This window comes from Mchenga conophoros, linkage group LG8, assembly GCF_057382185.1.
Source record: "Mchenga conophoros isolate Kocher_MC1m ecotype Shallow Benthic linkage group LG8, M_conophoros_male_GT1.1, whole genome shotgun sequence".
NCBI lineage: Eukaryota > Metazoa > Chordata > Actinopteri > Cichliformes > Cichlidae > Mchenga > Mchenga conophoros.
The window spans coordinates 1,209,164-1,235,206 of record NC_140533.1 but is presented as its reverse complement, the minus strand read 5'-3'; the positions used below and the strand labels follow the sequence as shown (position 1 = coordinate 1,235,206).

Below are 26,043 nucleotides of genomic sequence, written 5' to 3'. Positions count from 1 at the left end.
TCATCTTTCTTTCATGTTCTGAATGAAAAAAGAAAAAGTAATTATTGTACACAAAGTTAATTTGCTAAAAAAAAGACATTGAGGGTGACTGACTGTAGCGCAGGAAGTAGATGAGGTTGCTGGTTCAAACCCTGGCTGCCCCCAGCCTGCATGCCAAATATCCTTGAATAAGATAGTAACCCCTCTGATGCATCTGAGCGAACTGTAGACTTTACAAACAGTGGATGGTCCTCTAGAGCAAAGGTGTCAAACTCCAATCTTCGATCAATATTAGTAGGTCATGCATGCTGCAGTAGCAACCCCTAACCCTACTCAAGTACATTTAAATACATTTAAGTAAATGTTAAGTGTTTGGAAAATGTACTTCTAAAAGTACTTTTATTGCACCATGTTCATTCAGTCATGAGCTGCTGTAACATGGATCAAATGGCTGAACTGTCACCTCAGCATGCAGGGACACATGGAGAAGTTTCAGGACCCCGGCCCTCGAGCACTGGAGTTTGACGCCTGTGATCTAGACAAACACTGTGCAAACCCCACCTCCCTCACCGCCGCCCCAGCATACATGCTGGAGGTGTTCTGCGACACACGGTGATCCAAAGCCACACATATTGATGGTAAATGTGAAGTGGGCTTGATAGTAAAAGACTTTGAGGTGACAGACTGAAGAGACTACCAATAAAGATGTGTGATGTCAGGGCTCACTATGGCTCTGCACAAATAGGACAGAGGTGTGGTGTATCTGTAGAGGTACTAACACGTCTGACCACTCCCCCCCATTATCTGCTTTCTTTTCAGTGCTTTCTCCTTCCATCATCACAAAAGTGTGTGTAAGGGATGGAGGAGAGAAGCATGTACTCTAAAGGCCCTTCTCTCTCTGTTTATGAATGAGTCCTGGCTCTTTTTATTGGCTCTATTCCTTTATCCATTCACTGTGTCATCTATCACAGCATCATGCTGTGTACCACATTCTCCATCTACTTGAAATCGCTCCTCTCAGCTCTGATGGCCCTTTCTCTTTGCTGCTCTTTTCTTTTACCTTTTTACCGTCCATACGTGCTTTAGATTTCAGTTTGCTATTTGTGTTTGGTTTAATGCAAAATGTAATGCCTCTTGACAAATATTGGTTTCATTAATCAAATGTTAATTGGTTTGGCATTAAGGCACAATCTGGTGCATATTTGTATCTTTTAACCTTCATTCCACTCAAGCTTAGTCTATGAAAGGCTAATTGTTTACTTCTCCTCTTAAACAGCTCAAAAAGCTTCTTGTTAAAAATAGTGAAGAAAATGCAGAGAACTCAGGAGAAGAAGACATGAGAGTGGTAAAAACATGAATGGAAACTTTACCGTTTGTGTAAGGGTTAGCCATCTTTTTGTTCGTCATTACTCTGGCGGTGGCATTGTTCACCTGTCAGCAGACAAAAAAAAGGTGTATAATAAGACAGTGTAAGATATACAAAATTAAACATACACAAAAAAGCAAAAACTGAGCTTGCAATTAATAACTGCTAATAAAACCACTCTCCATGCAATGCTGGTATTTTGTCAATTCAACAAGTGAGGGTACATGCACTCAGTCTAATTGAAAGAATCAATCATAACATTCAACATCAGATAAAGAAAAAGAAAAAATACAACAGGGAGAAAAATTTATAAAACAAATTGTTGTTTCAATGTCATATTTTAAAATATTTTGGGGTTATTTATGTTTCAAAATGCAGTTTCCATAATAATGTTAGTGTTCCTGTTTCTCTGATATGCATGCTGCTAATTCCACTGCTTTGTAATACTAAACAACATCTGACTTATATTCCTTCAGAAGGATATAACTCGCGTTAATGAAGAGCGCACTTATGAATACGGAAATTAGTCCCCTGTTCTATCCCCACTAACCTGTCAACTGATCACATGCATCTGATGTGATTTGATTTGATTTGATTTGATTTGATCTGACTGTCTCAACAGTATTAGGCTGCTCCACACAACAAAACCTGTAATTCTGGACAAGTTCAGCCCTGAAAACTGATTCTGAAGAGGAAAATGGATGTTTATGACTCAGGGCTGGCATTATACACATTACACTAATCTGTGGTTGTTAGCTGTTTCATTATGTATCTTCTAGTTCAGAAAAAACTGTAATGACGGGTAACAAGATTAAAGCCTGAATATCACCTGTGATTTATTTTTACCTGGTCCCATTTCTATCTAAGAGCATAACAAGTTGAACTCACCCTCGTACACCCTTCATGCAACTGCCCGAATATCAGTTACAAGTATTTGCGACAAACTGGATGTAAATTGACAGATTTTCCAAGTCAGTATTTTCAAAGTAGAAGAACTTCGCGTTTAGACATTAGTCTTAAATATTTTAAAACTGAAAATTATGAAGCGTGAAAAGACTGCGAAACTTAAACTTGAGGTGCCAAGGATAAGGAACTACCGGAGAATAGTTTTAACAAGGAGCAAAGGACTAGCAGTGGGAAAATACTGTAAAATACATATTTCTAACTTAAATAAAACACAAACACATAACACAAAGAAAAAAAGAAAACATCTCATGCACATGGCACAGGCACAAGTATACGTGAGAGGAGGCAAAATGTATCAAAAACACTACCACAGTGCTGAATCGGTGTCTTTCTCACACACGCACACTTACGGATCAGGTTCAGCATGCAGCGTTCAAGGTGCAGCAGGCAGGGAGAGAGGTGGAGGAAATGATGAAAGAAAAGAAGAAAGGGGTGGAGTAAGTGAGGAAAGTGGGGAGTATGTCAGGAAATATTAGGCAAGCGAAAAAGGGAAAGAGATTCAAGGGGAGGAGAAGGGGAACAGCAGAAGAGGGGGAAAGGAGTAAAGGGAGACAGGAAGCACCTCTATTTTTCGTCCCTCTACGATTGTACCATTTAGTTTCTCCCGTGCATGGTCAGCATCTGCACTGGTTTCAAATGTTACAAACCCAAAACCCTGCAGTGGCCAGGAGGTGGGGTTGAAAAATCAAGCAACAAAAGAAGGACGTCCAGAAGTAAGATGATGAAACAAACAGGGGAAGATAGAGAGAAGAAAAAGACATAAAGGACAGATGAGAGAGCTTCAGGTCTGAATCATGCAGAAAAGCCAGAGAGATGTCACGCTGATCACACAAATATGGGAAACAGCTGGAGTCACACTGAAGAAAGGTGGAAACACAGGACTTAGATGTTCATGTCATTATATATACGTGTGTTGTTGTGTGTGTGTGTTTGTGTGTACACGCATACGTGCGCATAGTTCTGTTCACTTCATTTCAGTTTTATTTATATAGTGTTAAATCACCACAACCATTGCCTTGAGGTGTCCACAAATAGAGATAAAACAGAGAAAACCCCAACAATCATACGACCCCCCATGAGCAAGAGCTTTGGCGGCAGTGAGAAGGAAAAACTCCCTTTGCACAGGAAGAAACCTCCAGCAGAACCAGAGTCAGGGAGGGGCGGCCATCTGGCACGACTGCTTGGTTGTGAGGGGAGAAAGACAGAACCAAAACATGGTGTGGAAAAGAGCCAGAGATTAATAATAACTAATGATTACATTCAGAGTGATGTGTAAGCACATAGTGAGTAAAATGATGAATTAAAAAGAAACAGTGCATCATAGGATGCCCCTAACAGCATAGGCCTAATGCAGTGTAACTAAAGGAGAGCTCAAGGTCACCTAATCAAGGCCTAACCTAAAGTTTTATCAAAAATGAAAGGTTTAAACCCAATCGTAAAAGTGGAGAAGATGTCCAAAGTGCGAGCTGCTATCACAGAACAGGGGTCTCAGTGTCATGCTTAGTCTTGTGGCAGGCAGGATGTAGGACCCAAATGCAGGACTCGAGACACGTGGGGATGAACTAAAGGAGGCAGCTTTATGGCGCTGTGAAAAACTCAAATACTAAATACAAGAAACAAAGCATAACACCTAGAAACTAGGAAACCAAGAACCCAGGAAACTAGAAACAAAGAAACTAGAGATTAGGAGTTGACGAGAAACAACAATGGAAAACAGGAGCACTGTGAGGTAATGATGCGACAACGGGCAGAGGAAAACACAGGGCTTAAATACACAAGGGAGTAATGAGGGAATGAGACACAGGTGAAGAGCACAGCTGGTAATCACACATAACGAGAAGGAGGGGAAGCAAAAGTGAAAACAGTGAGTATGGAGCCAGACTGTCAAAGTAAACCAGGAAACATGAGAAAGCATAAAGACGCAGACGTGACATTGAGACATGGAGACATGACAGACTGGGGACACATGGAGACAAGCGTGACGGGACATAAAGCATGCAACATGGAAAGGCATAGTAACAGAAAGCTAAAGACTAGAAGCTAACATACACGAAGAACAATAAGAACCAAACCCATGAATCAAATCTAAATCTAAATCAAAGAATATAAATTAATCAAAAAACACAACACTGGGTCACAGACACAGTACTGTGACACTGAAAACTGAAGGCTCTGCCTCCCGTTCTACTTTTAAACACTCCTGGAACCACAAATAAGACCACAGTCTGAAGCGAAGTGCTCTGTTCGGGTGATATGTTATTATGAGGTCAATGCGATGAGAAGAATTTTAAATTCAATTCTGGATTTATAAGTGAGCCAATGAAGATACGTCAGTATAGGAGAAATATGCTGTCAGTATTCTTTCTGTAACATTTTGGATCAACTGGAGTCTATTAGACAGATATGATTCAAACCACCACGACACAGTACCTGTAATACCTACAGTGTGCTATAATTGCAGAAATAAAATATAGACAACAGTATCGAACGCTGCACTGAGGTCTAGCAGGACAAGCACAGAGATGAGTCCACTGTCAGAGGCCATAAGAAGATCATTTGTAACCTTCACTAAAGCCGTTTCTGTGCTGTGATGAGCTCTGAAACCTGACTGAAACTCTTCAAATAAACCTCTGCAGATGATCTGTTAGCTGTTTGACAACTACTCTTTCAAGGATGTTTGATATGAAAGGAAGGTTGGAGATTGGCCTATAATTAGCTAAGACTGCTGGGTCTAGAGATGCTTTTTGAGTAAAGGTTTCAATGCTGCCAGTAACGGCAGGACTTCTTTGAGCAATCTGGCAGGATTGGGGTCTAAAAGACATGTTGATGGATTAGTGGAACTAATTAGTGAAGTTAACTCAGAAACATTTAAATTTTGTTTGTGAAGAAGAAAAGAGCAATTCAAATCTTCCTGGTAGAAGAGAGGGTTATTTCTCTGCGCCTTTGGGTTGGGGAACGGGTTATGACGGTCGTCTGTGCTTATCAGCGAATGATGGTTCAGAGTACCCGTCCTTCTTGGAGTCCCTCGGCAGGGTGCTGGAGGCTGAACATGAGGAGTCTGTTATCCCACTGTGAGAGTTCAAAGCTCATGTGGGCAATAACAGTGAGTCCTGGAGGGACATGACTGGGACAATCGGCCTGCCAGATCTGAACCTGAGCGGTGTTTTGTTACTTCTGCACAAACCACAGTTTGTCCATCACAAACACCATGTTTGAGCATGAGGGTTACATGTGGCAACAGGACACTCTAGGCCAGCGGTCCCCAACCCCCGGGCTTCGGACCGGTACCGGTCCGTGAGTCGTTTGGTACCGGGCCGCGAGAGTTGAGGCTCAGGTGTGAAATGTATAGTTTTCAGGGTTTTTTATCAGTTTTCAGCGTTATTTTGTTATCGTTTTTATCGTTAACTCGGTTTTCCTGGGTCTTTTCACGTGTGTTATGAATAAATCTTCTTTTTTTCGGTACCGGTACTAGTTTTATTTTGTTGTATTTATCCGCGACACCTTAAAGGCCGGTCCCTGAAAATATTGTCGGCCATAAACCGGTCCGTGGCGCAAAAAAGGTTGGGGACCGCTGCTCTAGGCCACGGGTTAATGGTCAGTTTTGTAATTGTATCAACAGATCTGGGGCCATATGTTTTGGACACTCAGGTAAAGAAAGGGGCTGAGTTGTCAACTGATCGCCACCTGGTGGGGAGTTGGATCAGGTGGCAGAAGAAGATGCTGGACAGACCTGGTGTGCCTAAACATACAGTGAGGTGTGAGGAGTGAGTCAGTGACCTAAATTCCTGAAGGCCCTGGATGTTGTACGGCTGTTTTAATTGACATGCCTCTACAATGTTGAGTGGAGATGAGGGGTGGAACCTCTGGGTGTGTGCCAACTACAGGGGGATCACACTCCTCAGCCTCCCTGGGAAAGTCTATGCCAGGATGCAGGAAAGGAGTGTCTGTCCGTTAATTGAACCTTGGATACAGGAAGAACAATGCGGTTTTCATCCTTGTCGTGTAATACTGGTAGAGCTCTTTATCCTCTCAAGGACACTTGGGGGTGCAAGGAAGTTTTCCCAACCAGTCTACATGTGTTTTGTGTGTGAATGTGTGCGTGAATGGGTGGATGACTGGATATGTAAAGCGCTTTGGGGTCCTTAGGGACTAGTAAAGCGCTATATAAATACAGGCCATTTACCATTTACCATTTTGTGGACTTTCAAAATGCATTCAACCATGCCCCTCGGAGTGTCCTGTAGGAGGAGCTTTGACAGTATGGGGTGTCTGTCCCATTGTTATGGGCCATTCAATCCTTATACAACCATTGCAAGAGCTTAGTCCACATAGCCGGCAATAAATCGGAGCCATTTCCAGTGGGTGATGAACTCTTCCAGGGCTGCCCTTTGTCACCGATTGTGTTCATAACTTTTATGGACAGAATTTCTAGGTGTAGCCAAGAAAGGCTTCCACTTGGGTGGTTTCAGAATCTCATCTCTGCTTTTTGCAGACGATATGATTCTGTTGGCTTCATCAGGCGATGGCCATTCACAGCCGACTGTGAAGCAGTAGGAATGAGAATCAGCACCTCCAACTCTGAGGCCATGGTCCTCAGCTGGAAAAGGGTGGAGTGCCCACTTCAGGTCAGGGACAAGTTCCTGCTCCAAGTGGAGGAGTTTAAGGATCTTGGGGTCTTGTTCACAAGTAACAGGAGAACAGGAGATTGATAGACAGATTGGTGCTGTGGCTGCAGTGATGTCCGTCGTGTTGTAGAGAGAGCTGAGTGTAAAAGTGAATCTCTCATGTGACAGGGATGCCTCCTGGGCACCTCTCGTGTAAGGTGTTCAGGGCAAGTCTCACTGGAGGGAGGCCCCGGGGCAGACCCAGGACATGCCGGAGAGATTATATCTCTCGGCGGGCCTGCGAACACCTTGTACCATACCACCACATTAAAGGAATGCTTGGCTCAACAGAGCCCCGATTTTTGTGTCAGTCTGGCTACAAGACAAACCGATCAATGGTACTTGAAATTGTACTTGCTCATAGGTGTTCCAATGATAATTGAGATTCTCTCTCCAATAGTGTAGGATCTTTCTCTTGCAATCAAAAGCACCTTGAGAAAACTTTTGTTGTCAAAAAGTGCAACATAAATAAAACCGAAGTGAACCTGTAGCTCCACCTTTAGGTTTAGACCAGGGGTGTCAAACTCATTTTACATTGCGAGTCACATTTAGCCCCTTTGATCTCTTTCTGTCAGTGCAAAAAAGATACATATTTAACAGTTTTTCTACATGATGAAGGAAAATTTGCTATGACAAAGAACTCTTTGAACTTTAACAAAATAAATGTGTAAAATTACAGAAAAAGTTTTGGTAGCTCATTACGCGGAATTATACAGTTTTTTGTTTTTATTTTTATTTTTTTTGTAGTTGTAAAAAAAAAGAGACATTTCAACAGAAACTTTTCTGTTTTTGCACAAAGTTACAGAGTTTTTATTAGAGACAGAGCTAAGTGTTTTTTAATTTGGCATAATTTGCAAAAGTTGAAATTTCTTTGGTGTTTAATAGCAGAAATGAGTCTTTCTTGTCAGATGTAATTTCTGGGGGACAAAAAGAGCGACTGACAACACTGCACACAGCAGTGGATTGGGGTGTATTAAGCAAGCAAATAATGCAGAAAATAAAGATTTTTGGCGGGAATTAAACTGAGAGATAGAGCTGTGCAGGAATTTATTGAGGGGAAAGGAAGAAAGCAAAAGTAAGAATGAATTCATTACAATGTTACTCAAAGATGAAGTGTAGTTTTGATCTTCTTTGCTGCTGGTTCAGTGAAACCTGCAGTTTCAGAATCAGTAAAATGTCAGCACCTGACTGCATGTCCATATGTGTTTTGCCGCGCTTTGTGTTTACATCTTCTTGCGGAATCTGTACCTGCTCTTTAATCATTTGCTGTTTTAGCTGTTTGGTGGTTGTTGACATGGTTTTGTGGGCTTTTAGCTGAGATTCTGATGCTTCTGTGGATATCACACTTCTATATTGGAATAACAGATCTGATGGTTCATCCTGTTAAACCACATGTTCTCGCTTTCGCCTCGCTATCGGTGGCATTGGGTTCCAACAAGTTAATTGTTTATTGCCTAATTACTGTGTGTAGTATGAATGGTCATGGGAGGTTTTTATCAGTAGGAAAAGCTGTAAAACTTGAAAATACAGTTAAAAGTCCAAAACACATGCTTGTGCTTGTTTGTGATTAGCAGCAAACCAAACAGGTTAAGAATAAAAATTGCTTCAAGTGGTCTCTTCCTCACTTGCTTATTGGGACGATCCTGCACTTCTCCACAACTGGTGCTGGTACATTAAATTCTGTTCAACAAGGTGCACGAGCACACAGGGGAAGTATGGGAGGAGGTTGGGTTGGACAATCCAGTGTTAGGAATACATATGGACTAATAGGCTGCTTTCAGTGTGCAGTGACTGGTCTGTAGTCTGTACAATTAAATCGAGAAAAGAATAAAAAATCATATTAACCCATCGGCTAACAAATGCGTCAGCATACTGGGCAAATGCGCAGTATACAAGATTACCAGTCCAGTTCTGCCATGACACGAAGAATACTAGAATCCTACTGTCATCTTAAAAAATAGCAAAGATTCATTGTTTGTCCAAATGTACAGCAGGTAAGTAAAGTGCCGAAGCCGCCCGGAGGAACATGTCACTGATAGGACAGTAATTACTGTTAGGCAGCAGAAATGAGCTGTGATGACAATGAGAGAAGTGAAGGACTGCAAGAGAAACACAGGAAACGGGACAAATACAATCAGCAGGAACATTTTATGTTTGTTTGAGGTGTGTTCGTGAACGTTTTATTACATTGCACTTACCTTGGAGCCTCGTTCATTAAAAATAATCTCCACGTCTAAAATCTTTCCAAATTGCTGAAGAAGGGAAGAAGGTGGGTGGGGCATAAAGACAGAGAAAGAAAGACGGAGAAAATAATTAGACTATAACACAAGAAATACTTTATTTATGTTTAGGAAAATCCCCTACTGCTTTCTCCAGCTGGAAAATGAAGTATTTTAAAACCATCTTTAAAAAAAGACAAGTAGTCTGTACCAATAGTAGCATTAGGAAATTATCCATTCACTCTTAGTGCTGTTTAATCATGTGTTTGGCTGATCATAGTAATAAAGAGGTTTGAGTGAATATGTCTGCACTCGAGAAAAATGAGCACCGTGGGAAGGTAGTAGGCAGTTGAGTAGCAACACCCCATCATGGCTATTTGTTTTCTTAGTATGCATACCACCACTGCAACTGCCTGCCAGATCTCACCTAATCATGCATTTGGCTTCTACAGCTTCCCACATAGCAAAATGGATCTGGCCCACACAATGTGCTTACACATGGCCCAAATATCGCAAAGAATGATGGCCCTTTGGTGGCCCACATCTGGTGGCCAGTGGTGACCCACACATGGGCCAGCACAAGGCCAGGTGCAGACACACTGCTAGCCCTGTGCTGGCTCAGAACAGTTTCAGCTCTGGCCCCAGATGTCAGCCTAATGTGTACCTTAATCAAGCCATGTAATAACAACATGTGCCAGAACATAATAGTGCAAAAGCAACATGACTAAACTCTGTTCAGACAGTGAATGGACTGATTCTTATATAGCGCTTTTCTACTCTCACAGATTACTCAAAGTGCTCTATACAACATGCCACATTCACCCAAACACACACTTTTTCTAAACTGAGTGCTTCACGACTACATTCATACACATTCATACTCTTGACATGCAGACTGGAGGAGCCAGGGATCGAACCACTAACCATCCAATCAGTCGGTGACCTGCTCTACCTCCTGAGCTACAGCTACCCAGTAGTAAACATGAGTAAACCCTCGCTAGGTTTTGGATAAAGTGTACACTCACAAACCTGATAAACCTGCATTTGAAACGTTGGCTACCATAGCAGTATAGTACTGCAACATGGCATTTGGGTCTTCTTACTAAAATAGGAAAATAGGAACATAAATAGTGCCATCATTGCCAGACCTGGCCCACATCTGGGTGAAATACACCCTGCCATGACACCAGTCAGTCAGAATGCTATGAGCCTGGGCCACATCAACCAACCATAATCAGGCCAGATGTGGCATGCCATCACATAAACAGTGTCATCTACGCCAGGCCTGGCCCATATCTGGATGACATATCACTTACCCATGCCAGAAGTCAGCCAGCAGTGCAGGCTTGACACCAGGTTCGGGTCAGACCTGTCTGCTATGTGGGCTATCTTTAGATCTAAGTAATAGTTTTAATTAGCTCCATGTTTCATTTTATTTGGCTAATTGCTGTGAACTGAGTGCTACACACTCCGACAGACTGATGTCTGTGGTGAGTGTGAGACTGTCAAAAATATAAATACACTAAACATGTAAACACACCAGTATCTGCAGCAGGAACAACTGTAATTTGAGCTATTCTTGGCTAGGTTATACAAAAGCGAGTTAGGAAAACATGCAATTAATTTGAACTGTAAAGTATTTGGGGCTGATTTATGGACCCATCCAATACAATAGAATTCTAAAGAACTTTTTAAAAACAACAGTGGACAAAATACTGTACAAATCACCAAAAGAACACAAGACAAAGCAACACAAACAATAATAAATACAAGGTAAGATCGTCAAAGGAGCTTGCAAAGAAAAGCGTCTGGACTTCTTTAAGTTGCTTGAAGACGTTTCACCTCTCATCCGAGAAGCTTCTTCAGTTCTAAGGTCAAATGGTGGAGAGTCCCAGATATACAGTGGGGCAAAAAAGTATTTACTCAGCCACCGATTGTGCAAGTTCCCCCACCTAAAATGATGACAGAGGTCAGTAATTTGCACCAGAGGTACACTTCAACTGTGAGAGACAGAATGTGAAAAAAAAATCCATGAATTCACATGGTAGGATTTGTAAAGAATTTATTGGTAAATCAGGGTGGAAAATAAGTATTTGGTCAATAACAAAAATACAACTCAATACTTTGTAACATAACCTTTGTTGGCAATAACAGAGGTCAAACGTTTACTATAGGTCTTTACCAGGTTTGCACACACAGTAGCTGGTATTTTGGCCCATTCCTCCATGCAGATCTTCTCGAGAGCAGTGATGTTTTGGGGCTGTCGCCGAGCAACACGGACTTTCAACTCCCGCCACAGATTTTCTATGGGGTTGAGGTCTGGAGACTGGCTAGGCCACTCCAGGACTTTCAAATGCTTCTTACGGAGCCACTCCTTTGTTGCCCGGGCGGTGTGTTTTGGATCATTGTCATGTTGGAAGACCCAGCCTCGTTTCATCTTCAAAGTTCTCACTGATGGAAGGAGTTTTCGGCTCAAAATCTCACGATACATGGCCCCATTCATTTTGTCCTTAACACGGATCAGTCGTCCTGTCCCCTTGGCAGAAAAACAGCCCCATAGCATGATGTTTCCACCTCCATGCTTCACAGTAGGTATGGTGTTCTTGGGATGCAACTCAGTATTCTTCTTCCTCCAAACACGACGAGTTGAGTTTATACCAAAAAGTTCTACTTTGGTTTCATCTGACCACATGACATTCTCCCAATCCTCTGCTGTATCATCCATGTGCTCTCTGGCAAACTTCAGACGGGCCTGGACATGCACTGGCTTCAGCAGCGGAACACGTCTGGCACTGCGGGATTTGATTCCCTGCCGTTGTAGTGTGTTACTGATGGTGACCTTTGTTACTTTGGTCCCAGCTCTCTGCAGGTCATTCACCAGGTCCCCCCGTGTGGTTCTGGGATCTTTGCTCACCGTTCTCATGATCATTTTGACCCCACGGGATGAGAACTTGCGTGGAGCCCCAGATCGAGGGAGATTATCAGTGGTCTTGTATGTCTTCCATTTTCTGATGATTGCTCCCACAGTTGATTTTTTCACACCAAGCTGCTTGCCTATTGTAGATTCACTCTTCCCAGTCTGGTGCAGGTCTACAATACTTTTCCTGGTGTCCTTCGAGAGCTCTTTGGTCTTGGCCATGGCGGAGTTTGGAGTCTGACTGTTTGAGGCTGTGGACAGGTGTCTTTTATACAGATGATGAGTTCAAACAGGTGCCATTCATACAGGTAACGAGTGGGGGACAGAAAAGCTTCTTACAGAAGACGTTACAGGTCTGTGAGAGCCAGAGATTTTCCTTGTTTGAGGTGACCAAATACTTATTTTCCACCCTGATTTACGAATAAATTCTTTACAAATCCTACCATGTGGATTCATGGATTTTTTTTTTCACATTCTGTCTCTCACAGTTGAAGTGTACCTCTGGTGCAAATTACTGACCTCTGTCATCATTTTAAGTGGGGGAACTTGCACAATCGGTGGCTGACTAAATACTTTTTTGCCCCACTGTAAACCTAGTGGGAGTATCCCCCCACAGAGGGACCAAAGGACCCCCTGATGATCCTCTAATCGCCTGAGCCAAGGTGTGAAACTGGGCGTGGGTCCCAATCAGCCAGAGTTTCGGGTGTGTTCATTGTGAAACCTGGCCCCACCTTATCATGCGAATTCCTGAGGTCAGATGGCCCAGCATGTGAGTGGGCGTTAAGGCGTCTGGGAAGGGATCTCAAAACTGGATTATAGATGGCAGAGAGTTGGCGTCGTAAACCCCCGCCTCTGTTCAAAGATGGTCGCTCACAGTGGACATAGATGGCTTCTCCCACTAGGTTTATATCTGGGACTCTCCACCATTTGACCTTAGAACTGAAGAAGCTTCTCGGATGAGAGGTGAAACGTCTTCAAGCAACTTAAAGAAGTCAAGACGCTTTTCTTTGCAAGCTCCTTTGACTACGATGATCTGGATGACTGAGAACCTTCACAGACACAAGGTAAGATCACACCACTCGTTCCTAAGATTTAAAAATAGGCCACAAGGGGGCTGTCTTAACATGGGGAGGAAGGTAACTCCAACGTTTAGGGGCTATAGCTAAAAAAGATCAACTGTCTCTGCTTTTTAGTTAAGGTTTTGGGACTGCCAGGAACAGCTGGTCCGTGGATCGTATGGAGTCAGGAAGATATATAGCGTGGTACTCATCCATTAAGAGATTTTAAAATAAATAATAAAATCTTAAAAGGGATCCTGAAAGAAGGAGGAGGCTAGGAGAGGCAATGTGCTCATGTTTGCAAGTACCATTTAAAAGGCCAGCAGTAGTATTTTGGACCAATTGCATGCGAGCAAGGAAATAGTTGCTAAGGCCAACATGAAGTGCATTCCAGTATTCCAGATGCAAAGAGACGCTTACTTAATTACAGAATGTATCTGCTTATCTAGTATAAAATCACAGTCACAAATGTGAGTTACTGTGGGTTTAACAGTAGGAGCCAGGTCAAATAGAGGATTGACACAGACACCACTGGACCTGAATACACAGTCTTTGTCATGATCCTGGGTCCTTTTGACCCAGCATTTTTTGTTTTCTCTTCGATTTTGGTTCTGTTCTTCCTTTGTTTAGTGTTCACTCTGTTCTGCCCGTGTGTTCCTGTTTTATTGTGAAGGTCTGCGTCTTATGTGAGTGTTTTCAGTTTGCCTCCCTAGTCTCGTTATGTTAATCACTCCCAGCTGTGTTTCCCACCTGTGTGTAATCTCCCTGTGTTCTCTGAGTGTATTTAAGTTGTATTTTCTGTCTTAGTAATTGCTGGTTCGTCTGTGTTGTTTCCCCTTGGTCTCCCTGCGTCTTCCCATATGTATTTCTCCGGACCTCCCTGCATCCTCGTTCTGGTTTGTCTTATTAGTTTACCCAGTTTAGGTTTCCAGTTTCATGTTTTGTCGCCACCGCTGTTTGTACTTACCCACCCCTGTTAATAAACACTCACCTGCACCAGAGCTGCTGCCTTTTGGGTCCTTCCTACATTCCACACGGCTTGCCCCGGCAATCCGTGACAGTCTTAGTATCCTTTAGACACTCCAACAGTGGTTTAAGCGAGCTGACATTAATTATTTTTAGTACATGTAAATTTGGGTTGTTGTCTGCATAAAAATAGTTGGCTAGGCCTCCCCAGAGTGAGAAAATAAAGATGAAAGATGAAACTTCTGTCAGTCTACATGAGAGAGGGACTGAGGAAGATACAGGGTTATCAAAGTGATAAATAGGACCTGAACCACTCTGTTTAACCTTATTGATGTCATGATGAATTTATGATGACTTACATTATATTTCCAAAAGTATTCAGTCATCTTCACATGCATATGAACTTCAAATTCAAATTCAAATTTTATTTGTCACATACACAGTCATACACAGTATGATATGCAGTGAAATGCTTACACAACTGCTCGTGAGATAAAACAAAAGACTATGAATAGGATAGGACATAAATATGAAAATTAAAATGAAGGGTAAATTTAACTAGGAAGGAATAAAATAAAATATAAAAAATAAAGATAAAAATAAAATAACTGTACAACAAAATACACAATACACAAATACACAATATAGAAAATATATAAGAATATATGAAGAAATATAGAACAATAACAGCAGCTGTACAGTATTAAGTGGAAATGAAGAAATATAATGTCCAGTGTTGTGCAATCCACATATTTAAGTGTCTTGTGCAATGCAAATATGCTTAAAGTGTAAACAAATGTCCAGAAAGTCCAGTGTGTGTGTAAGAACCATATGTGTGGGTCAGTACTGTGTGGTGGTGTGATTGAGAGACCGTATCGCCTGCGGGAAGAAGCTCCTCCTCAGTCTCTCTGTGTTGGTCTTCAGGGAGCGGAATCGCTTTCCTGACCTCAACAGAGAGAACAGTCTGTTGTTGGGATGGCTGAGGTCCTTCACGATCTTCCTGGCCTTGGTCCAGCACCGCCTGCTGTAGATTGAGTGCAGGTCAGGGAGCTCGGAGCGGATGGTGCGCTCAGCTGATCGCACAACCCTCTGTAGAACTCGTCTGTCCTGCATGGTGCTGTTTCCGAACCAGGTTAAGATGTTTCCCGTCAGGATGCTCTCTATGGTGCACGAGTAAAAGTTCCTGAGCACCTTGGAGGGCAGTTGGAAGTCTCTCAAGCGTCTGAGGTGGTAGAGACGCTGACGGGCCTTTTTCACCACGGTGTTGATGTGACAGGACCATGACAGGTCCTGCGTGATGTGAACTCCGAGGTATTTGAAGCTGTCCACTCTCTCCACTGGGCACTCGTTGATGACGGGGGTCTGGTAGTTCCTCTCCTGCTTAGTGCTGAAGTCCACTATCAGCTCCTTTGTCTTACTGACGTTTAGAAGGAGGTTGTTCCTCTGGCACCAGTTCTCCAGATTCCTAATCTCCTTCAGGTAGGCCGTCTTGTTGTTATCAGAGATCAGGCCCACCACGACGGTGTCGTCAGCAAACTTGATGATGGTGGTGGAGCTGGTAGTGGCCACACAGTCATATGTGTACAAAGAGTACAGCAGGGGGCTCAGAACACACCCCTGGGGGGCTCCAGTGCTGAGAGTGGTGGAGGCTGAGACATGTCCGCCCATCCTTACTGCCTGTGGTCTGCCAGTTAGGAAGTTGGAGATCCACTGACACATAGATGAGTTGAGTCCCAGATGCTCCAGCTTGGTGGTGAGTGTGGAGGGAATTATGGTATTAAATGCAGAGCTGTAGTCTATGAAGAGCATTTTAACATAATTCCCCCTTCTAGTGTCCAAGTGAGTGAGTGATGTGTGGAGGAGATGAGAGATGGCATCGTCTGTGGAACAATTTGGACGGTAAGCGAACTGTAGTGGGTCCAGTGTGTCTGGTAGTGAAGAAATGATGAAGTCTCTGACCAGGCGTTCAAAGCACTTCATCACTACTGAGGTGAGGGCTACAGGGCGATAGTCATTGAGAGAAGCAGGGTGGGGTTTCTTCGGGACAGGAACAATGATGGACTCCTTGAAGCATGTGGGGATCACCGACTGAGATAAAGAGATGTTGAATATCTCAGTGAACACAGGAGCTAGCTGGTATGCGCAGTCTCTGAGGATACGACCTGGGATGCCGTCTGGTCCTGCTGCTTTCCTGGTGTTCACTCCCTTGAAGGCTCTCCTTACTTCATGCTCGGAGATGACGAGCACGTTTCCGGTGCTGGCAGTATCTTCCTGTCTGCAGCCGTTAGTGCCGCTAACACTAGCATCGTTGGAGTCCTTAGCTGCAGCCTCGAAGCGAGCATAGAAAGTGTTCAGCTCGTCTGCCAGAGTCACGGCCGCGTTCGTTGGTGCTATACAGGGAGTGCAGAATTATTAGGCAAATGAGTATTTTGTCCACTTCATCCTCTTCATGCATGTTGTCTTACTCCAAGCTGTATAGGCTCGAAAGCCTACTACCAATTAAGCATATTAGGTGATGTGCATCTCTGTAATGAGAAGGGGTGTGGTCTAATGACATCAACACCCTATATCAGGTGTGCATAATTATTAGGCAACGTCCTTTCCTTTGGCAAAATGGGTCAAAAGAAGGACTTGACAGGCTCAGAAAAGTCAAAAATAGTGAGATATCTTGCAGAGGGATGCAGCAGTCTCAAAATTGCAAAGCTTCTGAAGCGTGATCATCGAACAATCAAGCGTTTCATTCAAAATAGTCAACAGGGTCGCAAGAATCGTGTGGAAAAACCAAGGTGCAAAATAACTGCCCATGAACTGAGAAAAGTCAAGCGTGCAGCTGCCAAGATGCCGCTTGCCACCAGTTTGGCCATATTTCAGAGCTGCAACATCACTGGAGTGCCCAAAAGCACAAGGTGTGCAATACTCAGAGACATGGCCAAGGTAAGAAAGGCTGAAAGACGACCACTACTGAACAAGACACACAAGCTGAAACGTCAAGACTGGGCCAAGAAATATCTCAAGACTGGTTTTTCTAAGGTTTTATGGACTGATGAAATGAGAGTGAGTCTTGATGGGCCAGATGGATGGGCCCGTGGCTGGATTGGTAAAGGGCAGAGAGCTCCAGTCCCACTCAGACGCCAGCAAGGTGGAGGTGGAGTACTGGTTTGGGCTGGTATCATCAAAGATGAGCTTGTGGGGCCTTTTCGGGTTGAGGATGGAGTCAAGCTCAACTCCCAGTCCTACTGCCAGTTTCTGGAAGACACCTTCTTCAAGCAGTGGTACAGGAAGAAGTCTGCATCCTTCAAGAAAAACATGATTTCCATGCAGGACAATGCTCCATCACACGCGTCCAAGTACTCCACAGCGTGGCTGGCAAGAAAGGGTATAAAAGAAGAAAAACTAATGACATGGCCTCCTTGTTCACCTGATCTGAACCCCATTGAGAACCTGTGGTCCATCATCAAATGTGAGATTTACAAGGAGGGAAAACAGTACACCTCTCTGAACAGTGTCTGGGAGGCTGTGGTTGCTGCTGCACGCAATGTTGATGGTGAACAGATCAAAACACTGACAGAATCCATGGATGGCAGGCTTTTGAGTGTCCTTGCAAAGAAAGGTGGCTATATTGGTCGCTGATTTGTTTTTGTTTTGTTTTTGAATGTCAGAAATGTATATTTGTGAATGTGGAGATGTTATATTGGTTTCACTGGTAAAAATAAATAATTGAAATGGGTATATATTTGTTTTTTGTTAAGTTGCCTAATAATTATGCACAGTAATAGTCACCTGCACACACAGATATCCCCCTAAAATAGCTAAAACTAAAAACAAACTAAAAACTACTTCCAAAAACATTCAGCTTTGATATTAATGAGTTTTTTGGGTTCATTGAGAACATGGTTGTTGTTCAATAATAAAATTATTCCTCAAAAATACAACTTGCCTAATAATTCTGCACTCCCTATATAATCCGTTATTGTCTTTAGTCCCCGCCACAGGCTCCTAGAGTCACTCTGTTGGAGTTGTGACTCTAGTTTCTTCCCGTACTGCTGCTTCACCTCTTTCATGCCTTCCGCACGTCATATGACGCGGCTTTGTACGGGTCCATGTCCCCCGTCGCGAGTCCGGTGTTGTAGGCAGCGGTGCGGGATCTCAGAGCATCGCGGATGGTTTTATCCACCCACGGCTTCTGGTTGGGAAACGTTCTGATAGTCAAAGGAGCTTTCAAAGAAAAGCGTCTGGACTTCTTTAAGTTGCTTGAAGACGTTTCACCTCTCATCCGAGAAGCTTCTTCAGTTCTAAGGTCAAATGGTGGGGAGTCCCAGATTTAAACCCAGTGGGAGTATCCCCTCACAGAGGGACAGACCCCCTGATGATCCTCTAATCGCCTGAGCCAAGGTGTGAAACTGGGTGTGGTTCTGATAGTCTTTTTCTCCGCGGTATCATCCGCTAGGTTCCCGATGAATCCCACAACCGCTTCCGTAAACACATTGATGTCATCATCGGAGCTGCTTCTGAACATGTCCCAGTCTGCGTCATCGAGTGCATCCTGTAACGCGGCCACTGATTGGTCCGTCCAGCGCGCATCCTTGCTCTGAACCGGAACTTGAGTTACATCCCATTCTATAGGGTTTAATGTGACGTTAGACCCCCCTTTGCAGCTATAAATGCTTCAACTCTTCTAGGAAGGCTTGGCTCACAGTCTCCACAGTCTCTTGTTGTGGTATGCAGAAGAATTAGGAGTTCCTTCCACCAGAACTAGGAGCTGAGCTCAATTCCTGTACAACAGCCCCACACCATAACCCCCCTCCACCAAAATGTACACTTGGCAGACAAATCAGACAGTTCTCCTGGCAATGCCAAACCCAGATGGAGAAACATAATTTGCTACTCCAGATTTCTCTACTCCAGTGGAGGGGTGCTTTACACTGCATTAGACACTTTTCTTTGCACTCGGTGATGCAAGACTTGGATGCAGCTGCTCCCTGATGGAAGCCCATTCCATGAAGCTCTCTGTGCTCTGTTTCTGAGCTAATCTAACCTCAGTTTGGAGGTCTGTGACCTCTGCCAACTTTCCCATTGCACACACCTCAGCATTTGCTGACCCGGCTATGTGATTTTAAGTTGCCAATCCCCATTGTTATTCCCAATCAATTGCACTTTGTTGTAGTACGTGTAAGACTTAAGGTGAGGAGGTAAGTAGCAACCAAGTCCCGCTAATCAAATACACTTCATTAACTGATCCTCAGCAAGTGTGAGCACCTCTATAACAACAGAAGTCTGGAGCATTCAGTTAGGTCACACGCAATTTTCTCCAGGTTCACACTGTGCAATAACAGTTAATTAAATGTATAATCTATATTATAAACGTGAATATTTTTGAGTTAGCAGTGCATTCAAATCATGATTCTCATTGCAATAGCTCTCAGTTTTGATAGGCTTAAAAAATAAAAATTTAATGTTCGACATATTGTTTGGAAAGGTTATAAAGACAAGACTTCACTATAAAGAAGGTAATGGTGGAATTGCTTAGGTTTGCAAAGCTGAAAAGTGCCACCTTTGGAGCAAACTGAACAGAGGATATTAGCACAAACACTTCATACCAACAATTGAGCACAGTGGTGGAAGGGTGATGATCTGAGCTTGATTTTAGCCACAGGACCTCAGCACTTTGAAGTCACTGAGTCAAATGTGGTCTTTCTGTATACTGAAGTATTCTAGAGTCAAATGTGAGACTATCTTTCCAACAGCTAAAGCTTGGCCCAGATTGGCTCATGAAACAGGAAAATTAGCCAAATCACAGCAGCAAATCTACTACAGAATGGTTAAAAAAGAGAGAAGAATCAATGCTACTATGGCCCAGTCAAATGCAGATCTCAACCTGATTGAAATGTTGCAGCAGGACCTTAAGAGAGCTGTGAATTAACATAAACAGATGAAGAAAAAAAAAACTGGGGCAAAACTTTAACAAAGAATGAGCATTCCTGGAAATTCCTGGGAATATGTGGATGGAAGCAGTCACACTAAGACATGCACTCCAATGAATATTTAGTATGCAATGGAATTAAGGAGAATATTTTCAGGACCTTAAGATCTCTTATCGGGGATTCAATGGGGATGTGATGAGCAACACTAGAGGACAACTTCAAGCCAATTGCCAAAAGCCAAACTTCAAAGTCAGAGGGTGAGCCAAGTCCTGCGGAGTCAGCTAAATTGGAAGAACAAGATCACGCCCATAGATGCCCTACGCCATTAGATACCCTGCTGGGATAATAAGCTGGTCAACAAAGGAGATAGAAGCCACTGACAAGACAAGAAAGCTCCTTATCATGCTTGGAGGATTCCATCCCAAATCCAGCACCCTCAGGAGGCCAAGCAATAATAATAATAATGGATTGCATCTATATAGTGCTTCTCGAGGCCCTCAAAGCGCTTTACAATTCCACTATTCAGTCACTCTCACATTCACACACTGGTGGAGGCAGCTACGGTTGTAGCCACAGCTGCCCTGGGGTGCCTACTGGCCAACACTTCACTTTTTATTTTCAGCATTACTCAGATACTAGATGTTGGTATAAATCAATTTAACATAAAACATATTCAGAGATGGCGCTCTTTGCTTTAGGAGCAGCTGGGATGAACTCATGGCTTTGTGAACTAAGGCAGCACTAACTTTTTTCAGGCAATATGGTAATCTTTAGCCTTCTACTCTCCATAACTAGACCTTGAATCAAGTAGTTATTTCAATAAATAAATAAACATAAAAGACAGCATAGCAAAGGCAAGGCTACAGCACCAGCCCTGAAGATGAAAGAAGTTCACCAGCAAAATCCATGTCAGGTCATACACAATTTGAATACATATTAAAATTTTATTTTTTGGTTTAGATGAGCATATTGAGCAAATTAAAAAGGAAAAAAATATTTATAAAATATTGCTATTATTTTTCCAGTACAAGACATAAAGCTTTGACTTTGTTCTGACTTATGAATTAATAGAATAATTAACTGCTTCTTTCTTTCTTTTATGTTTGTATATACATGTACAGTCTTAGTGTTAACCTTATTTTTTGTATCAAAACTTACTCTGTGCAGTTTTAATTATGTGCTACAGGGCTTTTTTTTGGGATGTGCATATTGTATAAAAATTTGGAATGTGATGAATTTACCTAAATAGGTTCACCTGTTCCACCTTAACCCCACTATGTTTAAACATTCATGTCCTTTTCTACAAAAACAACAAGTAACTTCTTACTGTCTTGACATCCAGGTCTTTATGTCTTTAAGACATTCCTGCAGTTTAACTAATTGGTGTGTGTTATCTGGCTTCATGGACAGATAGAGCTGGGTGTCATCTGCATAGCAGTGTAAATGTATGCTATGTCTTCTAATGATGCTGCCTAAGGGAAGCATGTATAATGTAAACAGAATTGGTCCTAGCACTGAACCCTGTGGAACTCCATAATTAACCTCAGTGTGTGAAGAGGACTCTCCATTTACATGCACAAACTGGAGTCTATTAGATAGATATGATACAAACCACTGCAGCACAGTACCTGTAATACCTACAGCATGCTCTAATCGCTCTAATAGGATATTATGGTCAACAGTATCGAACGCTGCACTGAGGTCTAGCAGGACAAGCACAGAGATGAGTCCACTGTCAGAGGCCATAAGAAGATCATTTGTAACTTTCACTAAAGCTGTTTAGTATTTAGTATTTATTTATTTATTGTCATTGTCAAGAACAATGAAATTGCGTTTGGGGCTTCCATACAACCCCCCAAAAAAGAAGAAAATAATAAATACCCCTTAAAACCCAAGTGTACATATTTAACCCAGTGTGACTCCAATGCAATAAGACAATCCTTAGCAATAATGTTCGTAGAAATTCAGACAAAGACCTGAGAAACATGACAAAATACAACAATGCAACCCATTCAATATTATTGTACTGTGAGATATGATATCAGATATGATAGTTATCTATTTAAGAAAGAGGGGGGGGGGCAGGAGGGGGAAGAGAATAAAGATATGATGCACCAATGCAGACCAGTTCATTGCTATTAAGAAGTTGGATATGGTTATTGTCCGTGAGAGGGGGGCAGAGAGTTCAGGAGCCTCACAGCCTGTGGATACAGGCTGTTGGCCAGTCTGGATGTTCTGGCCTGTATAGACCTGTACCTTCTCCCTGAGGGCAGCAGATGGAAAAGGTGGCGCGCAGGGTGATGTTGGTCCCGCAGGATACTGTGCACCCTCCTCAGACAGCGAGTGGGGAAGATATTACTGATCTCTGGCAGACTTGTTCCAATAATTCTGCCAGCTTCTTTCACCACCCGCTGGAGTGCTTGCTGATCGGCCTTGGTGCAGCTGGGGAACCACACTAGAAATCCATACGTCAGAACGCTGCTGATGGCACAGTTGTAGAAGTTCAACATCAGAGATCTGGGAATGTGTGCGCTCCGCAGTCTCCTCAGGTAGTAGAGGCGCTGTTGGGCCTTCCGTGCAACTGAGGTGATATGGTTACCCCAGGACAGGTCCTCGGTCACAGTTACCCCCAAGAATTTAAAACTGCTCACCCTCTCCACCGCCTCACTGCCAATGAAGAGAGGCAGATGGTTGTTATGACCCCTCTTCCGGAAATCTACAATGATCTCCTTGGTCTTTTTGGTGTTTAAGACCAAGTTATTGTCGTGGCACCATGACTCTAGTTGTTGCACCTCTGTCCTATAGTTTGTCTCATCATTGTTGGATATAAGTCCGAGCGCTGTAGTGTCATCGGCAAACTTAACAATGAGATTGGACGCGCAGGAGGAAATACAGTCATGGGTGAAGAGAGTGTATAGCAGAGGGCTCAGAACACACCCCTGAGGGGCACCGGTGTTGACCACAAGGGTGGAAGAGGTGTTCTTACCCACTCTGACACTCTGTCTACGGTTAGTGAGGAAGTCCACAATCCAGTTGCACAGAGAGGAGTTAAGTCCCAGTTGGTGGAGTTTGGGACGGAGTTTGTATGGCCGGATGGTATTAAAAGCCGAGCTGTAGTCTACAAAGAGGAGCCGTGCATAGGTGTTCCTGTGTTCCAAGTGCTTCAGTAATGTGTGCAGCACTGTGGCGATCGCATCCTCGGTTGACCGGTTCTCCCTGTATGCAAACTGGTGCGAGTCCAGGGATGGTGGAAAAGCAGCTCTGATGTGTTTAATGACCAGTCTCTCCAGGCATTTGGCGGGAATGGGGGTGAGTGCCACAGGTCTGAAATCGTTCAGACATGTGACATTTGACTGTTTTGGGATGGGAACGATGGTTGCTGCTTTGAAACAGGATGGTACCAGTGAACAGGACAACAAGGTGTTATATATAGAGGTGAAGACGTCCGCCAGGTCCGCAGCACAGTCTTTTAGCACCCGGCCCAGCACTCCATCCGGCCCGGCCGCCTTCCTGGTGTTAATGCTCCGGAACACACGCCTCAGCTCATGAGTGCTCAGGACCGGAGCAGGGTCGGTTGAGGAGAGAGGGGACAGGACAGGGTCGGTGTTCTCCCTATCAAAACGGGCATAAAAGAGATTTAGATCCTCAGCCAGAGTAGAACTGTCGGCTGAGGGTGATGGTGTTCTTCTTTTGTAGTCCGTGATAGCCCTGATGCCCTCCCAGACCTGCCTTGGGTTTGTGTTGTTCTCAAACCTGGCCTCGATACGCCTCCTGTGCTGCTGCTTGGCAGTCTTGATGCCTCTTCTCAGGTTGGCCCTGGCAGCACTGTATGCCTCCTGGTCCCCGGATTTGAAAGCGTTGTTCCTTGTTCGAATAAGTTGTTGAACTCCGTGTGTCATCCAGGGTGGATTATTAGGGAACACACGGAATCGTTTCCAAGTTGTTACATTGTCCACACAGAAACAGATGTAGTCTGTGCTGTGATGAGCTCTGAAACCTGACTGAAACTCTTCAAATAAGCCTCTGCAGATGATCTGTTAGCTGTTTGACAACTACTCTTTCAAGGATGTTTGATATGAAAGGAAGGTTGGAGATTGGCCTATAATTAGCTAAGACTGCTGGGTCTAGAGATGCTTTTTGACTACAGCCAGCTTGAAGGCCTGTGGTACATAACTGATTATTAGAGATAGGTTGATCAGAGCTCTGACTGTTTGTCAGCCTGGCTACAGTGCTGAAGAGAAACCTGGGGTTGTTCTTATTTTCTTCAATCAGTGATGAATAGTAAAATGGCTGTTTTTTTCCAGGCTAAATGTTGATCTTCCAAATTAGTGAGATGCCGTTTCTTCTTTAGCAGAGTTATACCAGGGAGATAACTAATGGTTAAATGCTGTATAAACACAGAGAGTGAAAAAATGTTGAGTTAAGTCTATTCAATTCTAGTTTTTGAAACTAGAAGAATGAAGTTTTAAGCCATTAGGCGTCACTTTTGAAACTACATCTATACTTACATACAATCAATCGTATGTCCTATGTGTGTACATGCTTGCATATATTTGTGTTTTCCTGTGTGTAGGGATTTTTTCAATACGATCCTTCAGATGAAATCATCAAGAATTAAAGCGAATAACTGCATTACTTTGCTCAGCTAAAAAAGCAGTCTCCATTAGTTCAAATTAGAGTTGTTTTGGAGGGAAGGCAGATGTGTTAAACCCAGGAAGCTTGTAAATGATCGTGTGAATGAAGCCTTCTTATATAAATACTATTTGAGAAAGCTGACTGTTTCTGTCTTGCTTCTCTCTCTCTCCCCCCGGTTCTCGGGGCTGTTTACGGAAGTGCGCGCCATGGGAAAGGCGTGATCTGGCGACTGTCGTCATCAGGAGTCCCTCCTCGCTGTTGCCGGCCCACCTGCAGCTGATTACCTGACCAGCTGTCGGTAATCGTCAACCTGGCTAGACAGAGGTATTTAACCAGGGCTTGCAGCGACAGTCGACTTGGGATTATTACTCCTAACTGGTATAGTCTGTGCGAGACGTGTGATTGTGGCATTCGGCTAGCATGTGGCTAATTGTGGATGTTTCCTTCTTCCTCTAGGAGAGTCGAGCGGAGAAGCGAGTTGGGGAGCACACACTAACGGAGTTACCGCACTGAACACACTGGGAGCAAAGGACGGGCACTATTGGAAAATTGCACTTTGGAGTGGATTGTCGGGCTTATCTGTCTATTTCACTGTAAATAATCACACTGTTTTGCTGTGTTTCATTGTGGAACAGGGGCGCTTACGGGCTGACCCGGCCAAGGTCAAAGCTGTCGTGGAATGGCCCATTCCCAAGACCCGCAGGGAGTTGCAGAGGTTCATGGGCAGTTGCAGAGGTTCTTGGGCTTCGCCAAGTTCTACTGCCACTTTATCGGGGATTTCAGCAAGGTAGCCCTTCTTCTAACCAACCTCACTTCTCCTAAGTTGTCCTTCCAGTGGTCCTCCGCAGCCCAGCAAGCATTTGATCGACTCAAGCACCTGTTTTCCTCGGCTCTGGTCCTCGTCCAGGCGGACCTCAGTCGGCCATTCATCGTGCAGGTGGACGCGTCCGATTCAGGCATGGGGGCGGTTCTCACCCAACAGGTCGAAGGCAAGCTACATCCCTGTGCCTTCTTCTCCCGTAGGTTGTCGCCAGCTGAGAGAAATTATGATGTGGGTGACCGGGAATTGCTCGCCATCAAGTTGTCTCTCAAGGAATGGCGGCATTGGCTGGAGGGCACTGAGCAGCCTTTCGTGGTGTGGACGGACCATAAAAACCTGGAGTATCTCTGGGCGGCCAAGCGCTTCAACGTACGACAAGCCAGGTGAGCCTTATTTTTTACTCGTTTCCACTTCTCCATTACTTACAGGCCCGGTTCTAGGAATACTAAGCCCGATGCGTTGTCGCGCCTGCCTGGGGAACCAACCCCCCCTCCTCTCCATCTCTGAGGGAGAGCTGGCTGTCCCCTCTGTC

The 26,043-nt window shown here is 43.7% G+C and overlaps 1 protein-coding gene across 5 annotated transcripts in view; it reads right to left on the bottom strand.

The window, feature by feature from the left end:
* The window catches only part of LOC146567875 (RNA binding protein fox-1 homolog 3-like), a 597,530-nt gene that overhangs the window by 48,364 nt on the left and 523,123 nt on the right, over nt 1-26,043 (bottom strand). For 3 of the 5 annotated variants that reach the window (XM_085283551.1, XM_085283549.1, XM_085283550.1), the window contains 3 exons: nt 9,174-9,227; nt 2,874-2,966; nt 1,350-1,410 (listed from right to left, as the gene is read on the bottom strand). In XM_085283551.1, coding sequence (XP_085139677.1) covers nt 1,350-1,410; nt 2,874-2,966; nt 9,174-9,227 — 208 coding nt within the window. The remainder of the gene's footprint in view (nt 1-1,349; nt 1,411-2,873; nt 2,967-9,173; nt 9,228-26,043) is intronic. The other 2 variants (XM_085283552.1, XM_085283553.1) reach the window with 2 other exon arrangements.